Source organism: Silene latifolia, chromosome 8, assembly GCF_048544455.1.
Source record: "Silene latifolia isolate original U9 population chromosome 8, ASM4854445v1, whole genome shotgun sequence".
Taxonomy (NCBI): domain Eukaryota; kingdom Viridiplantae; phylum Streptophyta; class Magnoliopsida; order Caryophyllales; family Caryophyllaceae; genus Silene; species Silene latifolia.
The window spans coordinates 7,449,044-7,474,958 of record NC_133533.1 but is presented as its reverse complement, the minus strand read 5'-3'; the positions used below and the strand labels follow the sequence as shown (position 1 = coordinate 7,474,958).

General features: G+C 37.6%; 2 protein-coding genes and 2 pseudogenes across 2 annotated transcripts; 2 read left to right on the top strand and 2 right to left on the bottom strand.

Moving 5' to 3' along the window:
• Positions 1-599: 599 nt before the first annotated feature.
• Positions 600-1,823, top strand: LOC141594583 (putative F-box protein At2g02030). The gene has a single exon (XM_074414591.1). It carries the CDS (start codon positions 600-602, stop codon positions 1,821-1,823), a length of 1,224 nt encoding a protein of 407 aa, XP_074270692.1.
• Positions 1,824-8,707: 6,884 nt separating this feature from the next.
• On the bottom strand, positions 8,708-9,440 carry LOC141594060 (auxin-binding protein ABP19a-like; annotated as a pseudogene).
• A 2,083-nt stretch (positions 9,441-11,523) lies between these two features.
• On the bottom strand, positions 11,524-12,448 carry LOC141594058 (auxin-binding protein ABP19a-like; annotated as a pseudogene).
• A 7,713-nt stretch (positions 12,449-20,161) lies between these two features.
• Positions 20,162-21,322, top strand: LOC141594581 (putative F-box protein At2g02030). Its single transcript, XM_074414590.1, has one exon. The coding sequence runs from the start codon at positions 20,162-20,164 to the stop codon at positions 21,320-21,322; it is 1,161 nt and encodes a 386-aa protein (XP_074270691.1).
• The last annotated feature ends 4,593 nt before the right edge of the window (positions 21,323-25,915 follow it).

The following is a 25,915-nucleotide window of genomic DNA, read 5'->3' as shown; positions in this document are numbered from 1 at the left end:
AAAATTTTATTTATTACCTTATTTAGCTAAATGCTTTTTGGAGGGAAAACTAAGAGGATTTTTATTCTCTTAGTAGTAGGGGGGATTGGGGCGGGTACGGTTTATATTTCCACCTGTTGGGTGGGTATGGTTTTGGAAACTTATACCCGCCATGGGTGGTGGGACGGGTATGAGTACTAGTTTTTCTTGGTAGGTACAGCTAGTCAGCTACCCTATATCCACCACCGTCCCGCCCCCAATAACATCCCTTATTATACGTAATGCTTTACAAATTTTCCAGTTGGATATGGGTTTGGAAATTTGGGTCGGATTATTAGGTTTAGTTTTAACTAGTGGGACAACGACGTGACTTTTTCAGTATTGAATTAGGAAACAATTAATGGTTTCCTAACTATGACGATTATTACCCTTTGTGCTTTGTGGCTGCCTTTAATTATAGGATACTCTCGCGATTCTTAGGAAACCATTAACTGTTCCAAATTTGCGAGGTTAATTCTTTTTACCTTGCGAGGTTGTTTATTTTGTGTACTTTCAAGGTCTTGATTTCGAAATTACAGCTGCCTTAGTTAAGTGATCGTGTGAGTTGATAGTTCAATTCCATGGAGTTGAATGTAGAGCAAAAGATTGAAGGCGGCGGATTCAAAAGACGGAACTGCAATACGAGTGCTGCATCATTTGCAGACTTTCCTGAAGAAATTCAGATTAATATTTTGTCACGGCTGCCACCGGAAATATTTTCAAGATGTAAGTTTGTTTCGAAACACTGGAATGCTAGTTTAACCATACAGACTTTCATGTTTAGACACGCTCTTTCATATGATAAACATTCTAAAGTTGCTTTTGTGATACACAAACCGATTAAGGGATCTGACACGGTACTCTCATTCGAGCTTTCTGATAACAAGAACCCCAACAGACCGACTATGACTGTACCAAAGACAACTACAATACGTGTAAAGACGAATAAGATGACAACTGAGGTAATAAAAGGGCATCATGAATATTTCTCTGATGGTCTCTGGCGCGAGCACAATTGTAATGTTATGTCCAATATCTGCAACGACCTTATTTGTCTCTTTAATCGTTTTCCAAAGCGTGTCGGTCTTTTAAGCTTAAGGACCCGGGAATTTATCGCTCTTCCTCCAGTACCGACAGAGTGTGCAGGTCGTGTTACATTATGGTATGCATTAGGGTTTGATCCAGTAAGTAACGTATACAAGGTGTTAAGTATTTATGGTGGAAGCGAAGAGTGTTGTACCAAGGCCGCGATATTCACAATTGGATCGAAACATTGGAAACTGGTTGAGTATAACTTTGTAAGTTTTGCAGTGAGCATGAATTCGCGTTATTGGAAAAGCCAGAATAGGTTTTGTCTCGATGGAGTGATTTATTGGGTTAATGACAATGAAATTGATGATACTAGCGTGCTAACCGTCGTTGCTTTTGATCTGAATCTCGAGGTGTTCACAGATTACACGCTTGATACGATACCTATCAAAGACGTTGAGAAAATCAGATACTATTTGACATCCTTGAAAGGGCGTCCAACTCTGTTTATTTGGAAGAAGGAAAGTGATGAGATACAACAGTTGACATTGTTTAACCATGAAAATCCAAAGGTGGCTTGGAATAGACGGAGTTTTATTGCACACGATTTTCCTAAAAAATTCTCATACGGCTGTTGGTGGAATTGTGTTGCAGGAGGTAGCATCCTGCTGCGTTCTGTAAAGCCGATAAAAAGTTCTGTCAAACCCGAAGAGCAGGATGATGCATTGTTGTCGTGGTATATATGGTATGATCTCGAGAAATTGGCGATAGAGTAACATATATTCAATTTGAAGGTGATTGCTTCGAAGATTTTAGTTTATCAGTATAAACGAGATACTTGAATTATTAATAGCGCTGATTGCTTCGAAGATTTTAGTTTATAAACATTGTTACGAAAATGATTTATTTTCTTAGATTGAAATATGGTTATACAATGCAAAAAATCGAGTAATAAGAGAGGATGGAATGCATCGCTGTCTGTACTCGCTACATTAATCATATCTAATTGCTAAGACTAGAGACGATAAGTTTTGTCGATTTCCACTTTCCACTATAAGACGAGTTAATAGGGCCAAATGCACACAACCTTACCCACGTGCTATAAACACTATGAGACTATTTCGAATGAACCATGAAAATTGTGTCGAGAGTTGCACAAAATGGTCAATAGTGAAAAATATGTCGAGAGGGCATGATCTCAGTCCGTATGACTCGTTATATTACGGCTTTGTTATGCTATAAACACACGACCTCAATAAATATGTTCGACCCATGTATGACTCGTTATATTACGGCTTGTTATGTTATTTTACTCGGTTTTGCTCCGACTTTTAGTATTTTTCTTTCCTAATCTAGTTATTCTACATCTCTACCCAATTACTACCGAGTATATAAGCTTTGATTTTTTGAAGCTTTGTTTTTAGTTTTTAGAAGGAACTTATGCAATTTGGAGAAAAACCTAATTATATATTCTAGATCGGAACAAATTCCTCCCTTCCTGGCGGTTTCTGGCCTTTGAAACTATTAATATTCAATTGTGAGTTTCAAAGTTCTAATCTTTATCTTAACTATCGTTAATTGTTTTGTTCTTTATCGTATGAATATTGTTTTATAATCTTTACGTGCACAACTAGTTGTCTAATTCACCGTTCTATTGTTTTTAGGATTAATTGAATATGATTTGTTGTCTAATTCACCTTTCTATTGTTATTAGGGTTAGTTAAATAGGATTTATTGATTAACTCTATATTAGTAACAATTAGGGATTAATATTAAACGGATTTCGTTGACATTGATACTTAGAAGCAATTAACATATATCTAAAATACAACTTGAATTGCTATCGGAAACCATGTTATTGAATCGTAGTAACACAAACGCAGAATATATTATACTAACAAATAGAGCAAAACAAAAGAATTAGTCGGTATAAGTCCTTTATGTTTGTCTTCAAAGGCAGAGATTGAGTATTGTTTCTTTTCTGTACTTTCAGGTCTTGATCGAAATAACAACCGTCTTAGTTGATAGATCTTGCGAGTATAAACCTTCGATATGAAGGAATTTGCAGACATTCCTGAAGAACTTCAGATTAATATCTTGGGGGGTGCCCCACCTTATCCCCTCTCCCTTTTTGTGAGAGGTCACAAGCAAGACTAGCTGTAGTAATAATCGATAACAAATACGGAGTAAGGAGTACATTTTTATATTTGTGTCTTTCTGTTGTTCAAAAATCACACTTCATATTAATAGAATATTATCTCATATATTCTCATATATTCTGTTAGAATATCTCTGCAATCAATTAGTTATTGTGTACACATATTAGCCTTGTATCATGCCTTAGTTATAGGATTAGTTATAGCCTTTCCATAATTATAGGATATGATTTAGCAAAGAATCAGGAAACTGATTCTATGGAACATTGTATATATTGTACGTTTGATTGAATGAATAGACAGGGAAACAGACTCTTCATGGTATCATTGAGCCATTGAGATCCTCTCTTCTAAAACTCTCCTTCCCCTCTCGTTATACCCTGTCTTTCTTTTCCTTCTTTTTTCTATCACTTCCCTATCTTCATCATGCCTGCTGAGAACACAAAATCTGCCCCATTCCACCCCGCCTTTGCCCTCTCGAATATCAAAAATCACATCCAAATCACTCTTGAAACAGAAAACGTTCACTACGCATCTTGGGCCGAGCTATTCCTCAACACGGCACGAGCCTACGATGTCGCTGATCATATTGATCCTCCTAAGGATGCTGTTATCAAGAAAGATGAACAGTGGCTTCGTCTAGATGCCATTGTTAAGCAATGGATATATAGCACCATATCTCTCGACTTGCTCCACACAATCCTCGAGCCCAATGCTACTGCTCAACAAGCATGGGACCGTCTTAAAGACATCTTCCACGATAATAAAAACTCGAGGGCTGTGTTCTTAGAGCAGCAGTTCTCTCAGGCACATATGGATAATTATCCGAATATCTCGGCCTACTGTCAGGCTTTGAAGATGCTTGCCGATCAATTGGCGAATGTTGGGGCTCCCGTCTCCAATAATAGGCTTGTTCTCCAATTAGTCGCCGGGCTCTCTGAAGGGTACGATGGTGTTGCCACTATCATTCAAAGAAAGCGACCCTCTGCCAGCCTTCTATAAAGCACGCTCCATGCTCACGCTGGAGGAGACTCGCCGCAACAAAGTGACTTCCGTCACCACTGATTCCGCCCTAGTTGTCACAAACACAAATCAGAATGACAACTCCTCTGCTCACTCCTCTTCCAACAACTCGCGCGGTGGTAATAACTCCCGCTCCTACAACAATAAGGGTCGAGGAGGTCATCATCGCGGAGGGAATCGCGGCAAAAATGGTGGACAGAATAATGGTGGCAATGGGTCATCCAATGGTCAGCATAACAACGGCTATCAAGGCCGACACAATGGTCGAAACAACCAGCGACATTATGGAGGACAACGGGCGTGGACTTGGGTCCCTTTTTCCCCTCCACGCCCAGACGGTTGGACACCACCACCGTGCCCCTACCCTACCTCGGGCTGGACTACACCTACAACGAACCGTGGTGGCCCAAGCATCCTCGGACCACGGCCCCAACAGGCCTTCATTGCCCAACCCAACTCATTTGGCTCTCCTCCAGGTATGCTCATTCCTACGATATAGTCTGCTGCGCAATGCGGACCATGACGCTCCAACAACCAGACGAGAATTATTATATGGACACCGGAGCATCATCCCACATGACGTCCAACCAAGGTACGCTCTCGTCTTATTTTAATTCGAGCAATAATCGTAGTATCATCGTTGGTAATGGCAGTGAAATACCAATTCGAGGTTATGGCTCCAAAATCCTTTCTACCCCGTTCCCCCCTTTTATTTTGCGCAATGTCCTTCATGTCCCTAATATCATTAAGAACCTTGTTTCAGTCCGACAATTTACTACCGATAATCATGTCTCTGTTGAATTTGATCCTTTTGGTTTCACTGTGAAGGACCTACGGACGGGGAACCGACTCATGAGATGCAATAACACGGGTGATCTTTATCCTCTGATCTCCACAACATTACCGTCACCTGCTCAAGCTCCTCCACAAGCCCTCACTGCCGTCTCTTCTATCACTTGGCATGACCGTCTCGGACATCCGGGTCCTGCCATTTTTAATAATATTCGTAGGAACAGTTTGATTTATTGTAATTCCTTAAGTCGAACATTTGTGTGTGCTTCCTGTCAGTTGGGTAAGCAAATAAAAATTCCCTTTTCCCCCTCATCCTCTTCCACTGTGTCACCTTTTGATATTGTCAATAGTGACCTATGGACTTCGCCCATCACGAGTTCAGCAGGACACCGATATTACGTCCTTTTTTTGGATGATTTTACCAACTTTTTGTGGACATTCCCCATTAAAAATAAATCTCAAGTGTTTACAATTTTTAACATTTTCCATAATCAATTAGTTACACAATTTAATCGTCCCATTAAAACATTCCAATGCGATAACGGGCGTGAATTTGATAACTCGTCTTTCCATACTTTTTTTGCGAATCATGGCATGATTTTTCGTTTTTCGTGCCCACACACCTCACCTCAAAATGGTAAGGCGGAACGGACTATCCGAACAATTAACAATATTGTTCGGACTCTCCTTCAACACGCCCACATGCCTCTTACAATGTGGCACCATGCTCTAGCAGTAGCTACCTATTTATACAATATTATTCCCCACAAACAAAATCCTACTGGAACTCCTACGTCAAGCCTCTATAGCAAAACTCCGTCATATTCTCACCTACGTACCTTCGGGTGTCTATGCTTCCCTCATGTCCCCTCCACCACAAACCACAAACTGGCTGCCCGTGCTACCCCTTGCGTCTTCATCGGTGCCCGTCCAATCATCGGGGTTACAAGTGTCTCGACTTATCATCCCAAAAGGTAATCATTGCTCGACATGTGACATTCGACGAATCGGTGTTCCCATATGCAAAACAAAAAACCACGGACCAAAACCCACGTATCCCCCTGGACTCTAATATATCACCATACTTGGCCCATGCCACGGCCCAATTTCCCACCCACCCGGACCTCAACCCGCTGCTAGCCCCCCACGCCCAACCCAACCCAAAAAGTCCCCACCCACTACTAGTCCTACCCGCAGCCCAACCCAACATGGTAGCCCAATCACAAATGAGACCCCCACTACCACAACCAGGGAGCCTACCCCAATCAACTCACCTCCTACCACGCCACCACCCGCACATTCCCCTCAAATGACAACCCGTGGCCAACATGGTATTTTTAAACCCAAGCCCGTATTCGACCTATGCTCTACCACCAGCCTTTCACCAATTCCCAAATGTCCTATCACCGCCCTTAAAGACCCGAATTGGTTTCAGGCTATGACCGACGAATACGATGCTCTAATTAAAAATAAGACTTGGGTTCTCGTACCTAGGCCAACTAACGTCAATATTACACGGTGTATGTGGCTATTTAAACATAAGTTTAAATCTAATGGTGACTTGGAGCGGTACAAAGCTCGTCTTGTTGTCAATGGCGAGTCACAAAGAGTGGGAGTCGACGTGATGAGACCTTTAGCCCCGTCGTGAAGCCGGCCACAATTAGAACCGTTCTTAGTCTCATTTGTATGCAACAAATGGTCAATTCACCAATTAGACGTAAAGAACGCGTTCCTCCATGGTAATTTAGCTGAAACGGTGTACATGTATCAACCACCGGGATTTCGTGATCGCCAACATCCTGGCCATGTCTGCCTATTACAAAAATCTCTTTACGGCTTAAAACAAGCCCCGAGAGCTTGGTACCACCGGTTCGCCACGTACGTTGCTACTATCGGTTTCCAACACAGTGTTTGTGATCACTCCTTATTTATTTTCCGCAAGGGACCCGACACTTTGCATATTTGCTCCTATATGTGGATGATATCATCTGGTTACTTCTTCAACCCTCCGGAACGTATTATTGCTCAACTTCGCTCCGAATTTGCCATGACTGATCTTGGTCCCCTTAATTACTTCCTTGGTATATCTGCCATTCGCCATACCCATGGGTTGTTCCTCCATCAGCGAAAATATACCGAAGAGATTTTGGCTAGAGCGAATATGACCAACCGTAAGGCCGCTCAAACTCCGGTCGATACAAAGTCCAAGTTATCTGCTTTTTCGGAAAGAGTGTCACCGACCCTACACTCTATCGCGGCACTGGCAGGGGCCCTGCAATATTTGACATTCACGCGCCCCGATATATCTTACGCGGTCCAACAAATATGTCTTTATATGCATGACCCACGTGAGGCACACATGAGCGCTCTAAAACGGGTGATTCGTTATTTGCAAGGAACAAAGTCTCTTGGCATTCACATCACCCCTTCGTCCTCCTCCACCCTCACGGCCTACAAAGGATGATGCCGACCGGGTGGCTGCCCCGACACACGCCGCTCTACCTCGGGATATTGTGTGTATTTGGGTGACAATATCATCTCTTGGTCTTCAAAAAGGCAGCCTACACTATCCCGCTCCAGTGCCGAGGCCGAATACCGAGGTGTCGCAAATGTCGTAGCCGAATCATGCTGGCTCCGGAACCTCCTACTTGAACTCGGCTGCCCTATCAAACGAGCCACCATCGTGTATTGTGACAATGTTAGTGCGATTTATCTCTCAGGCAATCCCGTCAATCATCAACGCACAAAACATATTGAAATGGATATCCACTTTGTTCGGGAAAAAGTTGCTCTTGGTCAAGTTAAAGTTTTACATGTACCGTCACGATTTCAATATGCAAATATTTTTACCAAAGGTCTCCCGAAAGCCCTTTTCAACGACTTCCGCTCCAGTCTCAACGTTCACATACCTCCCGTTTCAACTGCGGGGGTGTAATAGAATATTATCTCATATATTCTGTTAGAATATCTCTGCAATCAATTAGTTATTGTGTACACATATTAGCCTTGTATCATGCCTTAGTTATAGGATTAGTTATAGCCTTTCCATAATTATAGGATATGATTTAGCAAAGAATCAGGAAACTGATTCTATGGAACATTGTATATATTGTACGTTTGATTGAATGAATAGACAGGGAAACAGACTCTTTCACATATATACATTTATATATGTTGACTAGTATTTTTTTGTTATGGTGATTCCCCATTTTTCTTGAAAAATTTTCAACGCCTACATTATTATATATATATCCTTACATTCTAGTGATTAGGGCGAAGATTTTGTAACAATAAGTTAAGAGTTTAAATCTCCTTTCCCTCATATATTGTACAAACCTTGCAGTTCATTTGAAAAAAAATTGATTGACATGTTCAACCAACAATTCACATTGCTTGTAGACTACGATCGACCGAATTATTTTGATTCAAAGTCTTTGTTATCAATTTATTATTATTTTACGTAATTAATAAATGCACTCTGTTAAACGCATACGATGTAAGATTTGTGTGTGAAAATTTGACTATATTTCACAATCTTATTACTTATGTAATATAATATGATTGAGATGAAACTCTAATAATACGGAACATATGATCTCAACTCGAATAAACCCCAACGAGAGGATATTCGATTATTCGGTCTACACATTATTGCATTTTTAAGATCAATAATTTATTCAACTCCAAATAAACAAGTGATAAACTGAATTCCAAACCAACAAGCAAATGTGGTCACAATTATTACAAACAATTCAATCATACACGAAAGTCACCATTTTATACTAATAACCAAAGTTAATTAGTACCACCAAACACTCTCTTAAGCTTCTTAATTTGCGCAGATCCAATAAAGTAATCTTGAATGATCTCGGAGGCAAATCGCTTTGGAAAAGGGAATTAGAAATAATCTGAACACCGGGATTTGGGCTAGAAAAACTAGCATATATCACAGACGGTATTGTTCCAACATTAACTTGAAAATGTTCGAGTGTAGGTGGAATAACAAACAAGTCACCCTTTTCAAGAGTCTTATAAAAAGCTGTATTATTCGTGTCAATAAATCCAGCAATAATCGTACCCTCAACTACTACAATAAGCTCAGACACACGGTGAGTGTGTAAGGGCACAGCTCCTCCTACATCCATATCACCTCGAACAATAGATATTCCCAACCCGTTTAAGGTCCGGGAATTGGGCGACTGACAGTGAGGCTCCAAACTTAAAGATGTTGGACGTGTTGCCAGGTGTACGAAGGCCCGAGTAGGCGAAGTCATCGGATGTGGCCTTTGATGGGTCCTTGCATGCATAGCCGATCGGTCCATGAGGAAGGGCTGGGTCCGCGACACAATAGTCAAATTCTATCATGTTAGCATACGAGGACGTGACCAAGATCGAAAATACAATTAAAATGTGTAGATTCATATTCGAATATGTAGGAAAATAGGAAGAATTAGTATATGAGTAGAGAGTAAATGAGGTTGAATTACTACAAGTATAGATACATTATATGGTTCGTACACATGGGGTATTTATATAGAGTTATAAAGTCAACTAATGATACATGTTAATGTGTTTTGATGAACGTAATTATTGATATGAATTATTGGTACGTTAGTTCAAATGTCGACCAAGATATTAAAATATACTCGTAGTATGGATAAAATATGGGATGATTCACTAGACGCTTTTATTGAGCAGTTAGTCTTCTTTGAAGACGGGTCGGAGCAAGTGACGGGTAATGTCACTCACAAAACGGATAGGGGGACAAGGTGGGGCACCCCCATGTGCTTCCCTCTCTCCTCTATTTGGGTCATTTGTGAGAGGAAATGGTATCCGTCACTCCAAAGTGACGGATACGTGCCGTCTTAAATGAGATTTTGTGTTTATTGAAAAAGTCTATGAAGACTTCAAACACGAACATAAATGCATTGAAGTTGAGACCACCTATGCCGTGTACCACAAAATCTCATTGAAGACGGCACGTATCAGTCACTTTGAAGTGACGGATACTATTTCCTCTCACAAATAACCCAAATAGAGGAGAGAGGGAAGCACATGGGGGTGCCCCCACCTTGTCCCCCCTATCCGTTTTGTGAGTGGCATTACCCGTCACTTGCTCCGACCCGTCTTCAGCAAGACTAACTAGCCGTGGACGGACAAGCTAGGGGCGAGTGGCACCCCAATAAGGGATCTTAATTAATTTATTACGATTGGTCTCTTTTAAGACAAGAATATTCTCAAAAGTAAAACAAATCGAACCCATCCACTTAGATAGATAGAAATGGATCAACTTTGTCTCATGTACATAATACGAAGTACACTATTTAAATTGTTTTAAATTTAAGATAAATATATCCTCAGCTTAAACAAGAATTTGTGAACTTGTTAACCATGGATGAGCATTATATGTTTTGATAACAATTCACTCAAGCTCTTAAATTGCATACTCCGTTCGTTTCAACAGGATGTTTATACTTTTATTATTTTATGAGAATTATTTTAATCAAATGTAAACAATTGTTAAAACAAAGGGAATATTTTATATATCGGCCTACACCATGTACAGCTTAGAACATGCGTCCATTCTATAATTATAAGTATGTAGCACGATATATGATCCTAGTCTATATAATTCAGTTGATAATTGATGGAGTGACTTGTTAATTTATGGAGTGATTGGACTTTTACTTAATTAAATCAGATGAACAAAGTAATCGGATTAACCATCTCCTTCTCCAGCTATATTTCGTCACCAAGAACAAAATCTCGGACTTTGATCTTTGCGTCGAATATCATAAATAGACTCCACTAGCATTAATAAGGTAAGAAAAAAGTGCACAAATAGCACAGAATCAACTTAATTTAATAGAGTTTTGAATTAAATTGAATATAGCTAAACTAAATCGAAATGAGCTGAAATTAAGTAAAAAAAAGCAGGGCCAAATCCCATAAATTAACGTTCTATAATGAATTCAAAATTCACAATGCTTGAAGTAACTTTTTAATTAACTTGATTTCTCATTACCTTATCTTGTTTAAAACACTTATATACGGATTACGAAGGACGGTGTTTGCCTTTATTTTATTTTGGAGAGCAATTCATAAGCATTACATCATATTTTGTACAATTTTATAAACTACGTATGTTTTTAAAGTAGTAATTGAAGGTATTATGCTAATTATTTTCTAATGTAAGTCGTAAATTTTAGGGCCCGAAAAGCCCATTTAGGCCCAAAAGCCCAAATTAGCCCATAAGGGCCGGGGTTGGGCTTGTCAAATAAGTCCACAGATCTGGCCCGACCCAGCCCGAACCACACAAATGGGCCGTTTTGGATAGAAAGGCCCGGCCCAAGCCCGCATTCGCCCGGCCCATGATCACCTTCTAGCATACACCATTTCACGTACAATGATTTTGGATCGTTGTAAATATCAATTTGGTCTGTACTACTCGGTATATTACCGGTTATGAGTTAAAATTGATGATGAAATATCGTGTATTTTCTCATTCATCAAATATCCCTTTTTATCGTTACCATTGTACATACATTTTATTGTTTCAATCATACAAGAAAGTATTTAATTATTCGTCTCTTCCCTAATAATCTTCCTATTTTCACATGTGACATGAAAAAACTTTATATATTAGCGTACACAAACTTATAATGGAACAATTCAAAAAGACAAAAATAATAAAATTACATTTGGACCAAAAGATTGTAATTTTTAATAATAACCGAGTTAATTAGTTCCACCAATCATCTTTTTAAGCTTTTTAATTTGCGCACGATCTAACAAAGTAATCTTACGAACGATCTCACTAGGCAAATCATTTTGGAAAAGAGCTCCGATGAATGACTTGAATTCCAGGATTCGGGCTAGCGAAACTAGCATATACCACAGACGGAATTTTTCCAACATTGACTTGAAAATGTTCGAGCATTGGTGGAATAATAAACAAGTCACCTTAGTCACCTTTCTCAATAGTCTTATAAAAAGCCGTATTATTCGTATCAATAAATCCAGCAATAATCGTACCCTCGACCACTATAAGAAGCTCGGCCACACGATGCGTGTGTATGGGCACGCTCCCCTACACCTATATCAGCTCGAACCATGGATATTCCTAACCCGTTTAAGGCCGGGAATTGATCCACAAAACCAGCCGACACCCCAAATTTGAAGATATTGGACGTGTTGCCGGGTTTACGAAGACCCGAGTAGGCAAAGTCGTCGGCCGTGACCTTTGTTGAATCCTTGCATGAGTAGCCTGTCGGTCCATGAGGAAGGGTTGGGTCCGCGACACAAAAGTCGAATGCTATTGTGTTAGCATAAGAGGATGAGATTACGAGTGAAAATACAACTAAAATGTGTAGAATCATATTCGATGATATAAGCAAGTAACTAATTAAATACGAATATTTTTTTCTCTAAAATTGAATGATACAAGAAATTTGGTTCATACTTGTTGAGATATTAATAGAGTTATTATTAAGTTATCCAATGATGAATTTTAAGTGTAGTTGTAGGTAATTATGGCCTTATGGTTAAGAATTGGTGTGGTAGTTCAGAAGTCTACCAACTACTGAGTAGTCCCTCCGTCTCGATTATTTGTTTAATATTTCATTTTTGGTGTCTTATTAATTCATTTGTTTACATTTCATATCATGAATTCATGAATTTTATCTATATTAATACAAAAGACAATACTCAATCCTTAGCGCGCCACGTCATTAATGCAGTTTTTTTTTTTTTTTTTTTTTTTTTTTGGAAATTCATGTTATGGTGGGACCCGTGAGTGTGCAATGTATTTATTTCTTCAGATTTCCGTCTTTTCAAGCATGCGATAAATTCCGTTTTACAACAAATTCTATGAAATAATATTATGAAAAAATTCTCTGAATTAATATTATGAAATAGTTTTATACATTCCGTGTAAATAAAATTTATAACATATACACAGAATGAATTACAAATGCGAGTAAATGAAATTGAATTACGGAGTACATAATTTTTTAAAACAAAATTACATAATAATAAAATTACATAATTTCAAGAAGGAATAACATTTATATACGCGATCGAACATAAAACGCAAATGAATTATGTTCCGGGCGTAATTCCAGAGCAAGTATTGTTACCACTCGTAGCTTGTAGAAGGACGTCTTTGATTGAGTTCTCCTTTGACCTCTCCTGAAACAATGAACAAACTGAGGGCTCGGCTTTGGCCGAGCGTTCTCACTCCGACGCTCAAGTCAGTAAACTTAAAGGATTAAGTTATGTGTTACTTGGCAAAGTGTATTGTAGAGAGATAAGGAAGATATTACCAGATGAATAGTGATTCTTAGGTTAAATTGTCGATCCTTTCCTCAATGAGGGTTGAGGAGTATTTATAGACTTTCACCTTTTGTCACGTAGTGGCCAAGTGGCCAAGTGGCTAGCAGGTGGAAAGACCGTTCTACCCTCGGCCGATGGACCTATGGCAGGCCGACCGAGGAGTCTTGGATATGAATACGCGGATATGTGCCCCGGCTGGCTAGTTGCCTGGCCGAGACCCAAGTGACAGGCCGATGGGCTGCGTCGGCTAGGTTGTCTAAATCGTTGACTTTGCTGTGGATATCTTTGACCTTGCTCAATGTGTTGACTTGGTCAGCGGTGCAGAATATACCCCATCAAATTACATACATATGTTAAAGTTGATTATATTAGATTATATTTCTTTTATCTGGATGTAAAGTTTTTTATGTATGCAATTTTTATTTACAAGAGTAAATTACATTATTGCCTTATAAACCAGTGTATGTGAACACATATGTTTGTAACAAATTTAAACATAAATTATGTAAATCGTAGATTTAGACCAACTAGATAAGTACAATAGAAATGCAAAAACAAATATACATTCAAAAACATTAATCTTTGGCCCAAATACATACCCGTGCAATTTTGCACGGGTTTAAAACTAGTGTTTATAATAGGTAATTTGTATTTTTCACATTCGTTATTGTCGAGTACTTGTCATTCAAGAACCACTGCCACAAATGATCCCTTCTCCTTTCTGGGTCTATTTGCCAAGAGTAAAAAGTAAACAAATGATATTATTGGATTATTCAATATTTGAATTCTCACCCTCTCACATACACGACTAGGACCCTGGATCACACACTATGAAAAACGAAATGCATAAGTTCATATTTTACATGTGCATGAGACTGTGAAAGAGTGATACTGAAAGTCAATATCATGAGACGACGATATCTCATTTGCCTTAGTTTTGTACTAAATTTATAAGATGTTTATCTAGAAATAAATTGACATTAAATGGACTAAGACTCACATAGTCACATTTGATATTGTGATTATGTGAATGACATTAGTAAGGAGTGTAGGATGTTTGGTTAAGAAATCATTGTGGTATGCTGTCAATGTCATTATGTTTGCTTAAGTTGAATTGACAAGTAAAGGGCTTATCAATTTGTGATCCCACTTTCTTGCTTAAGAAATACTATACGAGCACGATGTATTAGATTTGTGGGGAGCAATATTTGATGCGATCGGAATTAAAACGGATAGAATTAAAAATACAGCTTATAATTATAAGGGTTTGCTTGGATTAAGAATAAAAGGAGGCTAATGAATGTGAGAGTAATAGTTAAGGTGCATTTTCCATGTTTGAAACGAGAGTAATTATTCACCTCCTGAATCTATTATCCTCATATTTTTTTTTTAAAGGTAAAAAAACTAGGTTAATCGAAACAGAAAAAACTCTGAAAGTCTAAATTTTCAAAAGCTCACAAGAAAAAGAACAAAACTTGAAGAAAAGGAAGAACACAAGACTAGATTCAAAGTTTCCAGGCTTACAAAAATGCAAAGACATATATCCCTCTTAGAAATAGGGAAATAAGAAAACCTAAAGGAGCAAAGAAAAGAAGAAAAACGTCCAGATCTGAAAAAACCTTTAATATAAGAGGTTTTGGATCTTCCCAATGTTGAACATTATTTTGCTATAATCATCCATAAATGATAATAAAACTCAAAAATTTCTGTTGAGATTCTAGATTTAAACCTTCATTTCTTAAGATATATGATTCAAGAGCTCTCCCATGCTAAAATAAAGAGCAAAAGAGTCAAATATTAGAGAAGGTAAAAATTAAGAAAATGGACTCAAGAAATTTCTAAAGAAAAAAGATGAAGAACTAGCAAGTGAAAACAAAGGCATGAAAAGGATTCAAAACCCAAATTTCATTTTTGGGGCTTTCTGAACTTTCTCCCTCTAAGCTTTAGAGAGAGAGCCGAATCTATTACCCTCATGAAAGGGTAATACATTACCCACCCCCAATAATGATTAAGTAATTATTACCCTTATGCCAAATCTATCATCTAATCGAACTTTCTCAAAACGTTTCGGCAATAATAACCGTAAACAACCACCTAATTGTTGCCGTACCAAATCACTAAAATCGACAATAAGTATTAGGCCCTACTTTGATTAGCTTTGTAAACCCGGCCCATATTATGTATAAACTAGGTTTGGTGCCCGGCTACGCCCGGGCTACCTTTAAATTTTATTTTATATGAAATATGATTTCTCTAAATTTGGTTAACACATACATTTACAATTTATATATTGAAATTATGATGAGAGGTAAAATTAATCAACAAATTATGAGACACGTTCACCTCTCCCGCTGTTAATATTATTACTTTCACTACATCCCCTGTTAATACTATTACGTTCACTACTTCTTCGATTACTGTTGTTTGTTTTACTATTCCTGCTATTTTTACGGTTAACCCGTTAGTTTTGTCAGACTCGTATATTTAAATAAATTAATATTTTCTTAAAATCGAATTGTCGATTAATTTTTCATACTCTTTCCGTTGTTCCCTCACATTACTTTCATTACATGTGTTGTGACTACTATTACTTTCACTTCTCCCGCCGTCGTTATTTTTTCTTTCACTACTCTCGCATTTATTATTGTTAATTTTACTACTCCCGTTGGTGCTAGTATGACTTTCACTACTCCCGTTGCTATATATTATTGTTGCTTTTACTACTCACATGGTTGTTATATATTATTGTTGCTTTTACTACTCACATGGAAGGTTACTATCATAATAGTTGATTATCTAGTTGTATTAGAGTTATATATTTAAATAAATCTGAAATATTAGATTAAAATATTATTTAAGAGCAATCATTATTATTTACTAATTAAATTACAAATCTAATGAATTATGGAATATTATATTTTTGGAAATCAATTGATTTACTTACCTTTTAATAGTTTCCAAAATATAACATATACTTATATTATATTTATGTATGTTAAATAATTAACATATTTATACTAATTAATAATACCATAAGTGGAACCCGTTTATTTAAGGAAATTCGCCATATTCTAATATTCTCTAAATTTATACTTTTAACCAAAACTATATAATTTTTACATTGAAGTCCCTTGTTCAGGTCCATCACACGGCGCTAGCGATTTAAAACTATATAGTATAATTAATGTGTATAGATTTATTTAATTATATGGAAGTCCCTTGGTTTCTGGAATTAATATATAGTATTGATATGTTAAGCGTCTAATGAAATGATACACAAAACCATTAACACAAATATGGGCCGGGTTTACAAAGCTAAAGGCACATGTGAGTATCCCACATTGGAAAAAGAGGAGAGAGTTGTCTATCATATAAACCAAGGAGTTACTCCACCCATTGCCAATTGGTTTTGGATTGGACCCTCCTTGGACTTATAAGCCGGGCTCTCTCTTCTTCATGCGGGTGCGACCCAGGCCCGATGACGGAACTTATCATGGTATCAGAGCCCATGGTTGAACAGGGACCTCACATGTGAGGGGGAGTGTCAAGATACAACCCATCCAAGATAAAGGCACATGTGAGTATCCCACATTGGAAAAAGAGGAGAGAGTTGTCTATCATATAAACCAAGGAGTTACTCCACCCATTGCCAATTGGTTTTGGATTGGACCCTCCTTGGACTTATAAGCCGGACTCTCTCTTCTTCATGCGGGTGCGACCCAGGCCCGATGACGGAACTTATCATGGTATCAGAGCCCATGGTTGAAAAAACTAAAACGAAGACCTGGGCATGAAAAATAGAAAAAGAAAAACTGGGCCAAAAATCGCAGTTGGACGAAAGACTTAAAAAATCCAATCTGCCTGAACAGGGACCTCACATGTGAGGGGAGTGTCAAGATACAGCCCACCCAAGATAAAGGCACATGTGACTATCCCACATTGGAAAAAGAGGAGAGAAGAGGATAGAGTTGTCTATCATATAAACCAAGGAGTTACTCCACCCATTGCCAATTGGTTTTGGATTGGACCCTTCTTGGACTTATAAGCGGACTCTCTCTTCTTCATGCGGTGCGACCCGGACCGATGACGGAACTTATCAATAAGTAACTTCATCGAAAAACCCTAGCCAATCACTTCCAACTAATGGATGTGAAAACGTTAACAAGTGTAATAAATTAGGGAAAACGTTACCAGAATTACGGAGATGTGAGCGGAGAAGCGAATTGCGAGAGATATGTTGAAGAAATCGAGTGGGCAATAATTTCATCGCCATGGTAACTGAAAAACCTGCTCAATTTTAATGGATGATGCTGAAATTTTCTTCACCAGAGGAAATCTAAGGTTCTGAGTCTTGTATATTTGGCTACCAAAATTACCGCAACAGCTAGTTCAGTTGCAATTCACCGGACCCGCTTTAATTCCGCTCATCTTTTTTTTCCTCCACCTGACCCGCTTTAATTCCTGCGTCATACTCCCTCCTATTCTACATAAACTTTCCTCTTTCCTTTTTCATCTATTCATAATTTTTTCCCTATTTCCTTATTTAGAAAAGTTATACTTATTTTAATCATCTTAACCCACAACAATACCCACCTCACCCCACAACAATACTTATTTTAATTAACTTACCCCACAACAATACTTATTTTAATTAACTTACCCCACAACAATACTTATTTTAATCACCGCACCCACAATAATACCCACAATACATTCTTTCTCTCCAATTACCAAACTCCACTACAATACTCTATCTTATTTTAATTCCCCTCCTTAATTCTAGTGCCCCATGAATAGAGAGGTTTATGTAGAATAGGAGGGATTACTTTGTTTTTTTTCCTAATATACTCTCAGTTAACCTAATTAACCTTATATCCCCTCAAATTATCATCTCTCCCATATCCCACCAATTCTTATCATATATATTAAGTTAACCACTTTTGTTTATAATTCACAAATAATTGAGGTTAGATGTTTATATTTTCTTAATCTCTATACTTAATTTATGTCCATATAACTATTGCTATGTCAATTTGATTATTTTCTTAATCTCTTTTTTTGTTTGCTTGATAACAATTAAAGATTTCTGGGTATCAAAGTCCAATAACAATAATGAATTAAATCAATTATGAGATCTTTCTTTGCTTTAGCATATACTTTCGTATGTTAATTTGGATTACTTTGGAATATCATGTCTTGTTTAGCTGTTATAAAACCAATATGTATTACTAATTAGTTTGGATTATCGGTTATGTTCCGTTCCTAAAAACTTAATCACTTGCATACTGTTTATGACATGACAGATTGCGTAAAGCCCTCATTTGAGTACCAGATTACTAACTTCAACATCACTCTACCAGGTATGTTTGACCAGCAACTTTTTTTTCTGTCTTATTTTATCCGTTTCCTATATACGAATTGCCAGAAGTATGTTGTATTAAGCCGGTTTTGTGCGTGTGAATTTCTATTCACCAAACTTAAAATTTGCACCTAAGTTAAAGTTTTAACCACAGGAGCACATATCATTATATAAGTATCTATAACTTAGCTATAACACTATCGCTATATTGACTCATCCAGGCCAAATGTTGATGCTCAGTGACTCAGTTCTGAATACATCCTTACTATTACTAGTCCCCTCATCATCAGCACCCCTTGAATGTTATCGCAAATACTTGTTAACCTATCTCGGTTTGTGTAGAATGTAGTTTATTAATATGTTGTGAAAACTCAGTTTGTGATGATAGGTGATAAGAGTGTAACTTATTTTCACTAACTTGAATATATATTTTATCTAGTCTTTTTGTCTCAATCGATTGTTCATGGATGTACAAAATATTAAATGGAAAATATCTCACAAATAACTTTGTTAAAGGAGTGGATGAATTTATAAAATTAACATGTCAACAAAAGAGTTTCAAAAAGTCCTTAAAATTGAAATGCCCAATAGGACCTATTTGGATGTCGACACTCGACACTATCAAATTACATTTCAATAGTGTCTTCCCTTCTCATTTAGATATTTGATAAAGATGATCAACAAAAGTAGAAACTTATACTTAAAAGTTAAAGAATGATGTTTTTAGGGAAAAAATGAGGCGAGTAAATAATTATAAATAATATTTACTTAATTAATATGAAAATCTAACATACAACTGAATTAATTTTATTATAAATAATATTTACTTAATTAATATGAAAATCTAACATACAACTCCATAGGCTTATTTCCCATCGCCTTACAACGCCATAGCCTATGTGAATAACATATAGCCTATGGGATCTCTTAGGCCTCGATTAGTTGCCTCTTATAAATTATGGGAGTTGTAAAATCTCATGAATTAGAAAATTGGAACTTGTTTAGATCATTCGAGTTGGATTAGTTTAATTAGGTTTTTTTCCCCTAAAAACATCATTCTTTAACTTTTAAATCAAATAAAACCACATAGCCGGTTTTCGGATCCACACATCAATACAATCTCGGGTGGGCATCTAGTACTACTTAACTATTTTTCGGATCCGCTTTGGATATGGGTTCGGAAATTCGGGTTGGATTAGTTTAGTTAGGTTTTACTTAATTAAGTTACTCCGTAGTATGGGTTTCTTAAACCCTAGCTCTGTTGCATTTTCTTGCCCATCCATACTTATAACAATTATACTAACTTTCTCGACTCGATTCTTAGGAATTGCCCACATGTTCAAAAATTGTGAGGTTCATTGTGTTCGTACAAGTTTCAAGGTCTTGATTTCGTAGTTAAAACCGTATTAGTCGACTAAGTCGAGTGATCTTGCGAGTTTTAACTTTCAATATGAATGATACCGAGTTTAAATTTGAAGACTTACTCGAAGATCTTCAGATTTATATTTTGGCACGGCTGCCTCGGAAACTACTGTCAAGATGCAAGTGTGTTTCCAAACACTGGAATACTACTTTAACCATTCAGGCTTTCATGTTTAGACACTCTCGTTCATATGGTAAACCTTCAAAACTCGCTTTTGTGACACACTACTCGGAGACAAAGGGATCTGTCTCGGTTCTCTCATTCGAGCTCTGCGATAAGTACACCACTCCCAACAGAAAGACTCTGACTGTACCAAAGACTACAAAAATAGAGAGAGATACGGAGGAGATAATAATCGGGCAATATAAACGTTTCAGTGAGGCTCTTTTCCGCAGGCACGCCAAGTCCAATATATGCAATGACCTCATTTGTCTCTTTGGTTATAGTTCACCGAATGTCGGTCTTTTGAACTTAAGGACCCAGGATTTTATCTATATTCCTCCATTAACTAGACAGAGAGTGGGTTCTATCAGAGTTTGGTATGCATTAGGTTTTGATCCTGTAAATATGGTATACAAGATTTTGAGTATTTATGGTGGAACCAAACTATGTCCTACCACGGCCGCGATATTCAAAATTGGATCTAAACATTGGAAACCAGTTGAGTATAAATTTCTACGTTGTGCAGCGACCAGGAATTGGGATTATTGGAAAAGAAACAATAGTTTTTGTCTCGACGGAGTGATTTATTGGGTTAATGACAATGAAACTCTTGGTGGTAACGTTCTAACCGTGGTTGCTTTTGATTTGAATCACGAGGTGTTCACAGATTACAAGCTTGATACGATACCCATTAAAGACGTTAAGAAAATCCGATACTATTTGACATCCTTGAAAGGGTGTCCAACTCTGTTCGTTTGGAAGGAGGAAAGTGATGAGATACAACAGTTGACATTGTTTAATCATAAAAATCCCAAGGCGACTTGGAACAGAAGGAATTTTACTTCAGACGATTTTCCAAGAAACTTCCCTTACGGTGGTGCTAACTGGTGGAATTTTGTTGGAGGAGGCAGCATCCTGTTACAACCTGTGAAGCCGATTAAAAATTCCGTGAAATCCCGAGAGCACGATAAATCACTGCTGTCTTGGCATAGATGGTATGATCTTGAGAACTTTGCGATAGAGTAACTTTCAAATATAATTAAGTTTCTTAGTTTTTTTTCAAATTTGATTGAAGGACTTCATAGATTTTAGTTTATAAACATTGTTACAATGAAAAAAACCGAGTAATATTTAATTTGTGAATTATGTTATTTGTGAACTACGGATATCCAGCGACCGTTATGAATTACGGATATTTCTGCTTTAAATGACAACAAATATTTCTGCAAGGGTTTTGCAAGGTAGTTCCTGATTTATGTAATTTGTGAATTACGGATGTCTAGCAACCGTTATGTTTGTCAGTTATCGAGTTAGGAGAATGCTAAACCATAGTATATATGGCAGGACGAGGCTTCAATTGCGTCAAATTGAACAACGCCTTGCTAGCTAGTCCGTATCTAATATCAGCAGTCGCTAGCGGTTTATTTGCTAGCTAGTCCGTATCTAATAAGATACAGTAGAGGCGATAAGTTTTGTTGATTAAGTTGGTCGAAACTCGAAATACTCCAATGCATTCCTAATGCAGTCCTCAAACGCCATATATCGCTCTTCCGTTTTATTTACTCTAAACCTACTGAATTGCATCATTTCACCAAAAAATTTAGTAATGATAATTTGTTGTCGTCACAATAAAAACCGTCTTTTTATTCCCCTAAACTATATGTAAGTTAATCAGGTTAATGACGAAAAACATATTATGTCGTCGACTCGTCGGAATGAAAAACTAATTAAATTACAATGTACAACTCCAATTATGGCCTGACATTTACATTTACTAACCCTCATTTATATACTCCTATTAGTCCTATATCCAATAATAACGCATGTTATTACGACCCGTGTATTATTTGCACGGGCTTAAAACTAGTTTATAGTAATACTTTACTATTTTTCAGGCCCGCTTTGGATATTGGGTTCGGAAATACGGGTTGAATCAGATTGATTAGGTTTTACATTTAATTAGGACGAGGAGGTGACCTTTGCAGACGCATTGTTTCCTAAATTCTAGTCCATAGCCTTTAATTATACTAGTCTCTCTATTCTTAGGAATCGCCCAATTTGTTCAAAATTTGCGAGGTTTCGTGGAGATGAATGTCGAGCAAAAGATTAAAGGCGAAGTTAAAAGGCGGAAGTGCCATACGAGCAATGCATCAATTACAAATATTCCAGAAGAAGTTCAGATTGTAATTTTGTTGGGTCTGCCACCGAAAGTACTGTCAAGATGCCAGTATGTTTGCAAACACTGGAATACTACTTTAACCATACATGCTTTCATGCTTAGACACTCTCGTTCATACGATAAACATTCAAAACTTGCTTTTGTGGCACACATGACTTCTGAGGGAAGTAATTCGATTCTCTCATACGAGTTCTCGAATAACAACAGCTCTGCCAACACGACTAGGACTGTACCGAAGACAACAAAAATGTGTCGTGTGGTGAAGAATATCTGGACAATGGAGGTAATTACAGAGGAGGTAATAATAGGGCATCATGAACGTTTCACTGTCGTCACTGATGCTCTCCTGGACGGGTACATGTCCAATATATGCAACGACCTCATTTGCCACAACGGTTATATTTCAACGAATGTCGGTCTTTTAAATATAAAGACCCAGGATTTTATCCATCTTCCTGCAGTAACTACAAAAGGTGAGGGTCTTCGTATACCATATTGGTATGCATTAGGTTTTGATCCGGAAAGTAAGGTATACAAGGTTTTATGTATTTATGGTGGAAAAGAAGAAGGTCATACCAAGGCCGCGATATTGACTGTTGGATCGAAACATTGGAAACCAGTCGAGTATGAATTTCTACGTTTTTGGAGAAGAAATAATATGTTTTGTGTCGATGGAGTGATTTATTGGGTCAATGACTATGAAATTCATTGGGCTAGCGTGATAATCGTAGTTGCTTTTGATCTGAATCGCGAGGTGTTCAGAGATTACATGCTTGATACGATAATACCCATCAAAGACGACGTTGAGACAATCAAATACTATTTGACATCCTTGAAAGGCAACCCAACTCTATTCATTTGGCAGAAGTATAGTGATGAGATACAACAGTTGACATTGTTTAACCATAAAAATCCCAAGGCGACTTGGAATAGAAGGAGTTTTATTGCACATGATTTTCCAAGAGATTTCCCATACGGCTGTCACCGGACTTGGGTTGCAGGAGGTAGTATCCTGCTAGATATAATGAAGCCGATTAATATTTTCTTGAAAGCCAAAGAGCAGGATAATCCATTGTGTAAATGGTATGATCTTGAGAATTTGGCAGTAGACCAGCATATCAGCTATTGATTTATCTTCTTAGATTAAACCGAGTAATAACTAGAGATTATTAATTCAATAATTTTTGAGTCACATTATGAAGTTCATGTTGGAAATCAACATGGATCATGGTTGATGAGAAAGTTATGATGATTATGATGTATGATTGAAGAAGATGATGATGAAGATTGTAGAGTTATAATTGCGAGAGAGATGGAGCAATATTGAAAGAAAGAGAATTATAATTTCTGTATTAAGAAAAGTGATTACAACTTCTGAGATACATTCATATATATAGTGTCAACTTAACTAACTTTGTATGCCAGCTGTAACTGACTAACAGATTCCTAACTGACTTTCTAACAACTCGTCAGATTGAAAGTGTTCAATCTCCAACACCCCCCCTCAAGTTGGAGGTTGTGTCGAACAAACCCAACTTGGACTGCAAAAGATGATGTTGGGGACCAGATAAAGCTTTGGTTAACAAGTCTGCAGGCTGCTGTTTTGTTGGGATATAAGACAAGCTTATCAAACCTTCCTGCAGCTTTTCACGAACGAAATGGCAATCGAGATCAATATGTTTCGTTCTTTCATGGAATACGGGATTCCTGGCAATGTGAATGGCAGCCTGGCTATCACATTTCACTGGGACAGGTAAGATGCCAGGGACCCCAAGTTCAGTAAGTAATCTACTCAACCAAGCAAGTTCAGAAGTCAATCTCCTAAGCGACCTATACTCAGCCTCTGCAGACGATAAGGACACGGTCTGTTGTTTCTCTTTGTGGACAGCGGGCCGCCCACGGGGGCGCTTGGTGAGAAACGGGGAACAAGCGTTTGCATTTTGTAAGGAGTCGCCACCAATTTTTATGGGAAATTGGAACCGTTCGAATACCTCGTGTCATGTCAAGACACAAAGTAGTGACATGAACACTAAGCAATCGTTACCCTTAGCATTCTATGTCTAGAATGACTCTCGTGGATGCCAATGAACACGGGTGCTCACGGAGATCTGGAGTAAGGGGTGAGGGTACGTATTAGGAAGCTCTTTTGATCGAACACCTAATCCCGCCCGCCTCGATAGCGGCCTCTACTAATGATTAGGGAAGTTATTTGTACTCGATATATCATCGGCTATATGCATGCAATGCAACATCCATTAGCTTAATCCTAGCATGTGAGAATTAATACTAAGTCGGTGAACACGTAATTAGCAAACAAATCGGGTCGAAGTAGGAATTAGGGTTCAATTACATGTGAAGGCATACAAAGAATAAAAGAAATACAATAATGAAAATACAATGATGAAAATTACATTAATTACAATGGATTAGGCGATTTATGTCGAAAATACCGCTAAAACGGATGATTTGAGAAAAAAGGAATAAAAGAATGAATTACGAACAGGAATTAGCGTGATATTACGGATAATAGTTAGTTAATACGTAGACTAATTAAACTAGGTCAAAGCAGAAAAGGAGTTCAGAGACAGAACTCATCCTGGAACAGGCGCAGCAGAGACTGCGCCCTCTGGAAGAGGCGCAGCAGTTGCTGCGTCTGTTCCAAGGGTGCGTTCTGGCTGTGAAGCCGGAACTGCAAATCGTTAAGACAATTTGGTGAATTAATGGATTAATTACGATATTCATTCGGATGAAAGTGATTAACAGATTATTTGGCATATGAATTAGTCATAAAAAACAGTAGAACATGAATGAGGCGGATGCAAACGGATTAATTACATGAAGGGGCGATGTTAATGAATGATTAATTAGTGACATCGGTGAATAGAACAAACTAAACATGATGAATTAATGACAAATTAATGACGAAAACGTGAATGAACAGATGAAAACTATATCAATGACGAATTCCAAAAACTCAATATGAACAAATTGGATCTCTAAAATCCGGGTTTGAATTTAGTGACGAAAACCCGCGAATATGAATTATTTGGGATTTAAGTCGGATTTGAATAATTAAAACATGTGAATGAATGATGAATTAATTATGCTATCATGTGAACGAATTAAAGACAAATATAAGAAATAAATAACAAAACACACGAATTACAGAAGACGAAGAAGAAGAAAAGAAGCAGGAACTGCGGCAGCCTCACGAAGAGGCGCAGCAGGAACTGCGCTCCTTCGAAGAGGCGCAGCAGTTGCTGCGTCTTTTCTCGACGTCTGTCTACTGGAAATCCGCAAAAACAGGTTTTAACAAAGGGTTTTAGAAATCGATTTTAACGGTGCTTCCGACATAAATCTTACATGAGTGATACGAAAAATAAATACAATAAATAAAAGAGAGATTTACACCCTCAGACTTACATGTTGACGAAACGAGA

Excerpts from the sequence above, each read along its gene's own strand:
- LOC141594581 (XM_074414590.1), top strand. The coding sequence starts at position 20,162 with ATGAATGATACCGAGTTTAAATTTGAAGACTTACTCGAAGATCTTCAG.
- LOC141594583 (XM_074414591.1), top strand. The coding sequence starts at position 600 with ATGGAGTTGAATGTAGAGCAAAAGATTGAAGGCGGCGGATTCAAAAGA.